The 12,128-nt window shown below is 47.5% G+C and overlaps 1 protein-coding gene across 1 annotated transcript in view; it reads right to left on the minus strand.

Annotated features, from left to right (window-relative positions):
* Positions 1-1,586: 1,586 nt before the first annotated feature.
* Positions 1,587-12,128, minus strand: part of COLEC10 (collectin subfamily member 10) — a 392,931-nt gene continuing 382,389 nt past the window's right edge. The window contains exons 5-6 of the mRNA XM_085605060.1: positions 4,737-4,832; positions 1,587-2,876 (exon numbers count right to left, since the gene is read on the minus strand). Of these exons, the coding sequence (XP_085461186.1) occupies positions 2,485-2,876; positions 4,737-4,832 (488 nt within the window). The 3' untranslated portion in view covers positions 1,587-2,484. The remainder of the gene's footprint in view (positions 2,877-4,736; positions 4,833-12,128) is intronic.

Raw genomic sequence — 12,128 nt, forward strand, 5'->3', positions numbered from 1 at the left:
CTACCATTGGCGAGAAGGTCGTCAGTGGCTTAGTGGAGTCTAGGGTACTCCTGCATGATCTACCATTGGCGAGAAGATCGTCAGTGGCTTAGTGGAGTCTAGGGTACTCCTGCATGATCTACCATTGGCGAGAAGGTCATCAGTGGCTTAGTGGAGTCTAGGGTACTCCTGCATGATCTACCATTGGCGAGAAGATCGTCAGTGGTTGGTGTGAGCCTACGAGAGATACTCTTGCATGATCTACAGTAGGCGAGAAGATCGTCAGTGGCTTGGTGTCACTCTATAGTACCATTGCATGATCTACCATTGGCAAGAAGATCTCCAGTAGATTAAAAGTGTTGCTAATGAAAGGATATGGAAAATGGACAGCAACTGATCCAAGAGAGGATATTAAGCAAAAAAGAAAGAGACAGTACTTATAACAGGAAGATAGACAAAGGAGCATAAACTGCTTGAAAGGGAACATGAACTCTTCAGAATGCAGTAGCAAGTCCAGATAGTAGTGACAGCTCTGTGCACACCTTTTTAAAACAGAGAAAGCAATGTAGTAAATGAACAGAGGGAATTACTTACAAACCTGCTGCTGAACCGTAGCGAGACGCACTACTGCGGATGTAACATCTGTGTCTAAGGAGACATCTAACTCAAAAACTAAGCTCATTAACACAACAGTGTAACAGTCATAGGAGCGCTCACGAGTAACTGTCTGAGGCCTCCCTGTACGTATTTCTTTGTTCTGCTGCTGTGAGTCCTTTGAATTGAGGTATTCTGGTTCTTCTGCTGTTTCTTGGTCTGTAAGATTTGGGGGGTGAGCTACAGATTTTCCCACAATCACGCTGGCATATAATGTCAAAAAACATACGGCAAGCAGGGCGCATGAGAGGGGCAATGGAAATGGAGACGGATGCAGATTGTTATGAATACCAAGTTAGAGAAACACAACATTTTGTAAAATAATCAACATTTTGTAGGACTTTCAGAACAGAGATGAGAGACAGTGTGTATGTTTTTATCAGTGAGTGCATGCAAAAATCCCAGGTGAAATTAGACAGACACCTCGCCATATCCGAATTAAAATAATACATTTATTAGGGGGGTGTAACACCCCACAACACCCCTCCCAACCAAGCTACGCCCCTGCATACCCCCTCCCCCTCCCCCTCCGCCCTTACCCCCACCCCTCCTAACAGCTCCTGAATGCTTCCAGGTCTTCAGCTTGAAAGATTTATATTTTGATTTAAGTGCAAGGGGGTGACCTGCAAGGTCACGGAAAGGGCAGTATAAGAACGATCATGTCTGCTGGTCGGTCCGTCGTAGAAAGGCTTCAGTGATATCCTTTTAGCAAATCTGTCAAAGTTTCTCGTCTAAGTGCTTCCCCAAAGCCCCGTTGCAATTCTACTTCCTCCCTCAAGGCGTCACCTTGAGACATCAGGTCATGGTTGGCGGAGGGGCAGGGCGGAGGGGCGGGTCTAAGCATTTTATATAAACATAGGCTCCCAAATGCTTCGTCAGAGAAGTAATAGAGTTAAATGTATATTCCGGTTTCCGCACAAGAATATTATGGCATAAATTAAACAGTAAGAGTCTTTTTATACACTACTTTATTGATGTTTGTGTTGGTTTAATTGTATATTAGTGTTCCATGTAATGCCAACACCAGGATAAATGTTACAGTTGAGAAATAAACTCATGTATGAACTTGCAGAAACCTGTTGTACGAGTTTACTAACATTTGAATCCAAGTTCGCCAGAGCGAGGCCTCGGATTACCAGGCTTTGCTCATTGGCGTTGGAAATGGTGCCAGGAACCTCAGGGGCCTTACGCAACACTCAAACGGGAAACAAACCACACTTCACTATGTCTCAGCTGAAATGGTTTTAAACACATTTTTGGGAAAGACGCGCAAATTAGCATAAATCCGTTATCCTTCTTTTTCGCTTTTTTGTCCTCATAGAATCACCAGCTCATGAGCCCTCTCTTGAGTACCTTCATGCGGTAAAACCCACCAAGGAAATACATTTACCGTACAGAGTTGTTTTTTTTCTGGTGCGGTTTAGCATTCAATTCCAATTTCCACAGGTTGGAATGTGGGATAAGGCAAACATAGAACACATTTTCCTTTGTTATAAGCTACATAACTCAGAATCATGCAGATTTAACTGGTATCACCTGTGTGCAGGAAAGAAAACATCAGTTCAACTTCAGTGCGAACTTTGCGCATGACTTGCATATAAAACCTCCTTCCTGCCAGTTCAACAGGACCTGACTACTTGTAAAGATGACAGATAAAAATATTGGGAATGAGTACAATCATAAAATAAAAAAATGGGAGCATAGTTGTAATAAGTGGTTGAATAACATAACAATAAAAGAAGTCAGTTTCTCTGTGCTCCCGCCTTTTGTCTTTCGCTGTCTCCCACAGGATAGTAGTGTGGATTCACAATTTTTCTCTACACGTAATTATGGTTTTACAGAAGTGAGCATCTATCTTTTCTTTTTAACAAATTCACAGACAAAGAAAATGGTCAAATCGCACTCCACGTCATTCCATTTGCCGGTGCTGAGCATTTCCACACAGTCCTCCTCCCCGGAAGTGTTGTTGGGCTCAGTGTCCTTCCAGCTGCTGTAACTCTGCACCGGGGTGTTGTCGGTGTACATGAACTGTCCTTCCTTTCCAATATCGTTGATACCAATGAAGACGCGGAAGAGGCCGGACTGGGAGATGTAATCGGCCAGCAGCCTATTGGTGGCTTCATCTCTTGGCATTGCCAAAGTCCCGCCCCGGATCCTGCACTGGGTTAAGGCATCTCTATAATTCCGTTCTTCTTTTACAATGTAGTAGAATTTGTCTTCGGTTTCCCTGATCCCTGCTATTACTTTAGAAAAAAAAACAACATAGGAATTAAAAGTTGGGAAGTATTTAAGTATGGCATGATCTATTCTGCACTGAATAAATTGCAAAACGTGTATAGAAGGAAATTATTGCAACTGAGGAAAGAGTTAATGATTATTGCTCATGAAATCGTATGGCCACTGGCAATCCACATTAGATTTCTCATGAACAGTGCCACTTATCCTACATAGATGCCTTGTGTTGGGGCTTTAGTACATGGGTTTTCCAGACCACCTGCAAAAATTTGTGGCTAGAGGTATTTTTAAAAGTTTAATTTTCACACTGTGGTTAAACTCATGTGTGAGGGGACAAGTTGACATAAATGGTCTGGCAAATTGAAGAATAAACAAGAACAAGCACATATGTGAAACTCTTTGCCACACAAAGCTTTACATCTATAAGTCAGTCCATAAGCTTGCTACGCTAACACAGCCAGCAAACTCATGGTGTAAATTTCTTCCCTTTGCGTGAATGATGGTTCAGAAGGATTTTGAAGTCATGTTTGCTGGAATCAGAACAGCCATGAAGTTCTACTGATTTATATGGCTTGGCCACGTGTTTTTGAACCCCACAAATTCATAACCTATAAAAGCTGTTTCCTATGTGAATTAGGGAAACAGTTTTGTCCTGATAAAGGATGTATACATTGATGAAAGTCCACTAAAACATGTAGATGGCTTTGTAGGAATACACACTGTTAGAAAACCATGAAAGATACTTTTGGAGTAGTAAATAGACTTGTTTCAATTATTGATGGGACTGGTCGGATATATATATACACACATGTTACCTACTGGCAGTCGCCAGTAGGTAGTTATAGTTAGGACCACGTTTCCATAGAAAAAGCTTTTTTTGACTTGTCTATATCTTTGGAGCTGTTTGATGAATCTTCACAACATTTTCCAGCAAACTCGTGCAGGGAAATGCAGAGCTCTGATTGACTGCCAACAATTCAACCAGGAAGTTTTGGCAGCCATCTTGGGACTCGACTTCAGCCAACAGGTAAGTAAACATATAAATTAATAAAACAAATTTTGTTGCGCGCACTGCATCCCCAAATGCGATGCAGTACAAGCAACAAAATTTGTTTTATTAATTTATATGTTCACTTACATGTAAACCTCCGTAATCCATAGTTTACTACCCCCCACCCTGCCCCTCCCCCTCCCCCTCCCCACGTCACCGACCGACAGCTACTCCCACTACCGACTGCTGCTGTCACCCAAGTCCCCTAAAAAAATTTTACAAAAAAGAAAAGGGGGCAGGGTAGGAATTCCCTGCCCCCATAAAGTAGGTCCAGGAACCCAAAAGGCCGAAAAAACATTGAAAAAAAATACTGCAAAATCAATATATATGTTGTTAAAAAAAGCTCCCTTGCTTGTTTTTATTAACCCGGGGGGAGGGGGTGGAAGCCAGGTTCTGGGGGCATACCTTAAAGAGAGAAGAGGGCACATGGTCCTCCCTCCTAGGGATTATCAAAGCCTCAGGGACCGCCACCATCCAGGGTCACTGGGTATTATGTATGGGGGGATGACTTCCTCATGTTGCATCCTAGAAGCCGAGTAACATTATTGTACCATATGTGTCTGGGGCAGTAGTAGTCAATAGAAAGGTACCAAAAGAGATGGCCATCGTAGTCATCGTCTGCCAAAATGTAAATATCGATACAGAAACATTTTATTGATCAGTAGAAAGAGGCGACGTTCTCGCCTGAACGGTGTTGCAAGGAAGTAAACAGAAAAAAACGTAAATATTGATTTGTGACATGCCCAGACCCATTAATTACACACCTCGAAGTCAAGAGGATTAAACAACATCTATAGGTTACCTCAAAAATACGTACCATTTTTAACAAACTTCAGTGATGTCTTAAGTCGAGCAACATTAACATCCAGCTGTCCCACCACCTTGCGGTACCGTCCACAGTCGCAGAAACTTCCTGATTAAAGACCGTAATGGGACAATGTTTAGTTGCACTGCGCAGTCGAACACAAACAGATACACATATGAACAAAAAGATTTCTGCAAATGTCCCTGTATTTTGTTTATCCTTGCAACAATGCGGCAGGCATCCATGTTGCCGCGCCCAGTTCTCTGCTCACTCTTCACACCATAAATACCCCCAACTAACTACACTGGTAATGTACGTGGCTTACATTTTATCAGTCGCGGTGACAGGGAGGAAATGACTGGAATCTAGCCATTTTCTATCCTTCACTGCTACTGACAAAAAGTTAGAGTGACATATGTAGCACCTAAAAGGTACATTCAGAGGTCAATTGGGCTAGAATGATCAACTTCTCTGAACTCTCACTGAATCACCACTGAATGCTGGGAACCCCTCCTAAGCCGTGTCTACGATTCAAACCTCAGAAACAAGTACACATCTAACAATTACACAAATTCTAACATTTTGTATTTAATTCACACACAAAAATACCTAAAAAACCCAGAAATTTTGATTTGCATACTTTCGTCTTGTATGTGCATACCAGTGTTTCAGTCTATTCATTCTGTGCATATTTAATTTGATGCTTCAAGGTGGCAAGCAGGGTAAATTTGAAGTGTTGTCTGGCTAGGAGGTGAAGGGACAAACTAGGTTGGGCAGGTAAGTTGTGGGGGAGATCCCAGAACTCCACATAGAGTGAATGTAGCCATCGGTGTAGAGCAGGAGGGGCCTGGAAATAGCGTGGATAAAGGGAAGACAGACAGGACACCCGACCAGGGTGAATGTGGGTGTGGCAGAGGCTCATGGAATCAGCTGCCCTGGAGTGTCGGTGAGCTGCACAGCTGGGACTGTAAAATTTCCAAAAGCAAAGTGGTCAGTGGATGTGAGTGTGAGATAGTTCCCATCTTCCCTCCATGAGAACAGTTAGATTTATAACTGATAGACCCCACCTTTCCCCTTTTCCCTGCAGCCCTACCTCCCTCCTTGGGATGAGCTGCAGCACAAGGCTGGCAGACACCTTTACATGTTCTTAAGACTGTATCCGGAAGTGAGTTAATGATGGTGGTGGGAAAATCTGAGCCCGAAAAGACCCCGGCAAAAAGGACTCCCAACCTGCCATGTACCACTAGTATGAAAAAAGACACTTGCAAATTTCAGAAACTGTGGATGGGTCTCATTGGTCAAGCTGGAAATAAGTCCTTTCTTCAGGAAGGTACTTATGATTTAGATGCTTAAGCATTTTGATAAGGTGGATAAAGGATCCGAAAAGTAACGTAGTTGACGATCAATGGCTGGGTTCTGAACAATCAAACAAGGCAAAGCATGCGTCTCAAATGTGTAGGATTAAACAGACCCTCTGGAGGCTCCAATACCAAATTACCCACCAAAGGCCTGCAGTTAGGTCTTGTGTGTCCATTGCCCCGCCCCACTTTTTTTCCCCACAAATTACCAATGACATTAGAAACAAAGGAAGGAGTGGAGAAAGAGGAGGGCATGCTGGATACTCTTTAAGCTTTACCATACCAGCAGATGGCCCTGAGAGAGCTGTGGCAGGAGTGCCCACATTTGGGGCATCGCTGGCTGCCCAGCTTGCACCTGGGACACAAGGAGGCAATGCGCAAGTAAACAGAGAGGGTGACCTGCACCTGTGACCAGCAGCATGATTGACAGTGAGATGCTAGAGGACTGTGCGAGAAACAAGAGATGAACTAGACAACCACACACTCTCAATCTAAACGTCATGCCTTGTCACTCCGAGCTAGACTCCGAACAACTGGGGCTCGCAGGCCAGCCATTACCCTGGAAATCCTTAAGTGCACCGCTGGCTAGCTTGATCCCCTGTGTTGAAATCCCATGAGGTGCTGCACACACTATTGCAGTAATATGGTACCCTCTATATTGTATTTTGCTTAGTCACATGATTTTCTTCTTTGTATGTCCATAGGTAGCCCATTTCCTCTTTTACCTTTATGTGTCACACCACATTCTTCTTTGTTTATGTGCTGACTCATTATATACCTTTTATCTCATGTCTTTCCATGCCTTCCCTTATGTTCTTTGTCTTGTGCAATCTTTACTTTTGTTATTGCAGTCCATTACCAACCTGTCATCTGTGATTCATTTTGTATTTTGAGTCTGTTAGAGAAGACAGTTAAGAGAAGGTTTGTCTAGGGTGCTGCGTATCAGGGGCGCTTTAAGGAATAAACGTGATATTGTTACCACAATCTTCTAGTTACATTGATGAGGACGAGCCCCCATCTAAATACCCAGTTAGAGAATACAGACGTATCATTTTGTTTCCCAGAGTTTTATACAGCGCAAACTTGACCCAAAGGTATCAGGTATCAGAGCGCTTTAGATGAGCACCAGTTGTGTTACACAAGGACACATTCATTTTTGTTATGCACGGGGTGATTAAGTGATTTGCCCCGAATCACAGGATGTTGAGCCTCATTGCCAAGACTCGAACCCGGTTCCCCAGATTTGAAGTCGACAGCCCTAGCAGTTAGACCACATCCTCTCCCCTAGCAGACCTGATTGATCTCAAGAAACAATTTCCCAAAATCCATAAAAACATTTTGAGATTCCATCAGAAGTTACAGACTGTATTGGAATGTTTTACTCCTAATTGGGAGCAGTCGCTGAGTTTGGTGGTGCCCCATTAAGTGAGAGATTGATTGATAAAGGCAATCAGCCACGGCATATACTTGCTTTTGCTCGTGCCCTGGCAGCAGCTAATGCTGGACTGCTAAAGGAGTTGATGGATGAGTATGTAGTGAAGGCAAACTGGACGGAAATCATTTGCATATTAATTAGGAGACTCATTTATGTGTTTGAAAGATATTCAGACATTGCTTGGGCGGTGGAACAAGCACAAGAAGCTGTAGGTTGTGCTTTTGGGCAGTGATTATTATTGAAGGTTTCTAAAAATTGGGTTTCGGGTTGGCAGAGGTATGGACCCTGCCCAAACAGGAACCACGATTCTAGTCAGGGTAAGTCAGATACACTCCATAAATTAACCTGTGCTCACCCTCTAGTAGCTTGGCACAGACCAGGCAGGCTTAACTTAATAGGCAATGTGTAAAGTATTTGTGCATCACTTCAAACAGTAACACAGCAAAAACACCACAAAGAAACTCCACACCAGTTTAGAAAAATAGATTATGATTTTATAACTAAAACAAAACCAAAACAACAAAAATCCAATAAATAGAAGTCAAGATATCAATTTTTAAAGATTAAGAGTTAAAAACAGTGCTTAGAAGCAATAGGTGCCTATTGGGTTATCTGTTCGCGCTGAACCGGGGCAAAGTCAAGATTTCAAGCCAACCGCGATGGAGCGCAGGCCAGGGACAGGAGTCACGCAAGGCCCGCTGATCAAAAGTACCTTGATCCTGATTGCCACAGCGAGATGCGAGGTGCAGCCTAGGGATGCATCGGTGTCAATCCTGCAGTCGAGGTGATGCTTTGATTTTCTCCACGCAATGATAGCAAAGCGTTGGCTCCTAAGAAAAAGGGCCAGTTCTGAGATGCGTTGGTTCTGAGTATGATGCCCCGGGGTTCCCCTCACAGTGGAGGGGATGCATCAATCTTCTCTCCTGCAGTGGCGGCAATGCAGTGGTTCCGATGGCGATGCCACGGTTATGAGTGCGATGCACTGGTTCTGTTCCTGCAACAGAGGCAATACATCGATTCTGCCTCAGGCTGCAGAGAATGTGCCAGTTATATGGGAGCAAGTACCTGGATCCACTTCTAATGGATCAGGCACATGAACAGGGGGGAAGAGTGTGATATCCCTGAGTTTTAGAACAGGAGGTAAGCCAGCATGCCCGTGGAGCTCACTCTTGGTTCAAGCAAGAGTCCAGTTCTTCCTCAGCAGGGCAGAGGGTAGCAGGTAGCAGGGTAGCACAGCAGAATAGCAGGTCTTCCAGAGCAATCAATCAATAAATCAATCAAGAAATTTATACATAGCGCGCTACTCACCCGGAGGGTCTCAAGGCACTTGGGGGGGGGGGGGGGGGGGTCTGCTACTGCTCGAACAACCAGGTCTTGAGTTGCTTCCTGAAGGAGAGGTGGTCTTGGGTCTGGCGGAGGTGGATGGGGAGGGAGTTCCATGTCTTGGCTGCCAGGTAGGAGAAGGATCTTCCTCCCATGGTGGTTCTTCGGATGCGTGGAACGGCGGCGAGGGCGTGGCTGGTCGATCGAAGCTGGCGGGTGGGAGTGTAGAAGGTCAGGCGGTTGTTGAGGTACCTGGGGCCCAGGTCGTGGAGAGCCTTGTGTGCGTGGGTGAGGAGTCGGAACGTGATTCTCTTGTTGACGGGGAGCCAGTGCAGGTCTCTCAGGTGTCCGGAGATGTGGCTGTGACGGGGGATGTCCAGTATGAGTCGTGCGGAGGCGTTCTGGATGCTTTGGAGTCTCTTCTGTAGTTTGGCTGTGGTTCCGGTGTAGAGGGTGTTTCCGTAGTCCAGTCGGCTGGTGACGAGTGCCTGGATGACCGTCTTCCTGGTTTCGGTGGGGATCCATCAGAAGATCTTACGGAGCATGCATAGGATTTTGAAGCATGAGGATGAGACGGCGTTGACTTGTCTGGTCATCGAGAGGGAGGAGTCCAGGATGAAGCCCAGGTTGCGTGCGTGGTCCGATGGTTTGGGTGCGCTGCCCAGGGCAGGGGGCCACCAGGAGTCATTCCAGGCGGAGGAAGATGGTCCCAGGATGAGGACTTCCGTCTTGTCTGAGTTCAGTTTCAGACGGCTGTTCTGCATCCACTCGGCTACATCTTTCATCCCTTCGTGTAGGTTAGTTCTGGCGGTGGCTGGGTCGTTGGTGAGGGAGAGGATCAGCTGAGTGTCGTTGGCGTAAGAGATGATGTTGAGGTTGTGTTGGCGTGCGATGGCCGCGAGGGGCCTCATGTAGATGTTGAAGAGGGTGGGGCTGAGTGAAGATCCTTGTGGTACGCCGCAGATGACTTCGGTGGCCTCGGATCTGAACGGGGGGAGGCGAACTCTCTGGGTTCTTCCGGCGAGGAACGAGATGATCCACTCCAGAGCCTTCTCTTAGATTCCGATGTTGCTGAGGCGTTGTACTAGGGTGCAGTGGCAGACAGTGTCGAACACTGCGGAGAGATCCAGGAGGATGAGGGCCGCTGTTTCCCCATTGTCTAGCAGGGCTCGGATGTCGTCAGTGGCTGCGATGAGGGCGGTCTCGGTGCTGTGATTGGCACGGAAGCCGGACTGCGCGGGGTCGAGCGATCCGTTCGTCTCGAGGAAGGCGGCAAGCTGTCGGTTGACGGTCTTCTCGATGACTTTGGCAGGAAAAGGGAGGAGCGAGATGGGGCGGTAGTTCTTGAGGTCGGTGGGGTCTGCTGAAGGTTTCTTTAGGAGGGCGCTGAGTTCTGCATGCTTCCAGCTCTCCGGGAAGGTGGCGGTGTTGAAGGAGCAGTTGATGATGTCTTGGAGTTGGGGTGCGATGACGGAGGCGGCCTTGTTGAAGACGTGGTGGGGGCATGGGTCGGTTGGTGATCCGGCGTGGATGGTGTTCATTGTGTGGATGGTGTCTTCGGTGCTGACCGGGTTCCAGGCGCAGAGGGTGGTGGTGGGGTGCGTTGGTTCGGTGGTAGGGTGCGTGGGCTGTGTGCCGAAGCTGTTGCATATGTCGGCGATCTTGCTGTGGAAGAACGAGGTGAGTGAGTCGCAGAGTTCTTGCGAGGGGGTGATGGTGTTGGTTTTGGCGCTGGGGTTGGAGAGCTCTTTGACGATGCTGAAGAATTCCTTGCTGTTGTGTGAGTTGTTGTCTAGTCGTTCCTTGAATGCTGTCTTCTTGGTGGCGTGGATCAGCTGGTGGTGTTTGCGGGTGGCGTGCTTGAGGGCAGTCATGTTGTCTGCAGTCAGGTCTTTGCGCCAGGCTTTCTCGAGGGTGCGGCAGTTCTTCTTGGAGTTCTTGAGATCGTCGATGAACCAGGAAGCCTTCTTGCTGCCGGGCCTGCTGGGGTGGTTTTTCAGGGGTGCGAGGTTGTCAGCACAGTTGGTGATCCACTGTGTGAGGTTGTTGGCTGCTTGATTGGGGTCCGTTGAGCTGGCGGGAGGATTCTGGTTCAGGGATGTGGAGAGCTGGTCAGAGGTGATCTTGTTCCAGCTCCTACGGGGAAACGGCTGCGGGTGATGGTGAGTCGTGGTCCTTCTGAAGCTGAAGTGGACGCAACTGTGGTCTGTCCAGTGGAGTCCGGTGGAGTGGCTGAAGGCGATGTCCTTGCTGGAGGAGAAGACGGGGTCAAGCGTGTGTCCGGCGTAGTGGGTGGGGGTGTTCATCAGCTGCTTGAGTCGGAGGTTGGCGAGGTTGTCCAGCAGGGTGGTGGTGTTGCTGTCCTTGCTGTTCTCCAGGTGGAAGTTGAGGTCCCCTAGGAGGATGTAGTCAGCGGAGGAGAGGGCGTGAGGGCTGATGAAGTCTGCGATGTCTTCGCTGAATTGTGTGCGAGGTCCCGGGGTCTGTAGATGAGGGTGCCTCTGAGTGTGGTCTTGGGGTCAGTGTGTATCTGGAAGTGAAGATGTTCGGCGGCTGTGAGGGTGTCATCGGAGTTGGTCGTGATGCGGATGGTGTTCTTGTGGACGATGGCGATGCCTCCTCCAGTCTGGTTGACGCGGTCCCTCCGGGTGATCTTGTATCCGTCCGGAATGGCGATGGCGATGTCGGGCGCTGAGGAGGCGTTCATCCAAGTTTCCGTGAGGAAGGCAACGTCTGGAGATGTGGTGTCGAGCAGGTTCCAGAGTTCCACGGTGTGCCTGTGGACGGAGCGGGTGTCCAACACAGTGGCAGTCCTTGTAGCAGCATAGCAGTCCTTCCTTCTGGCAGAGTTTCTTCACAGGTCCAGTAGTGTCTGATTTGGTGGGGTCAGAGATCCAGTACTTACACCCAGTTGTGCCTTTGAAGTGGAGGTGACTATAAAGATGGGTTTTGAAGTGCACAGAGGTCCTCCTTCCCAGCTCTGACTCCAGACTCACTACAGGGGGCATGCAGCCATTTGAGTGGGGACAGGACACTGCCTATTCAGGTTTAAGTGTCAGCTCCGCCCTCCCATTCTGACCAGGATGACCCATCAAGATGTGGAAGGTCGCTCTGACTCCAGACTCACTACAGGGGGCATGCAGCCCTTTGTGTGGGGACAGCAGACTGCCTATTCAGGTTAAAGTGTTAGCTCCTCCCTCCCATCCTGCCCAGGATGACCCATCACGATGTGGAAGGTCACTCAATCACATTGTGGCTTTCTACAGGGAATGCACAAAGTCAGCTGTC

This window comes from Triturus cristatus, chromosome 5_1 (genome assembly GCF_964204655.1).
Source record: "Triturus cristatus chromosome 5_1, aTriCri1.1, whole genome shotgun sequence".
Lineage (NCBI taxonomy): Eukaryota > Metazoa > Chordata > Amphibia > Caudata > Salamandridae > Triturus > Triturus cristatus.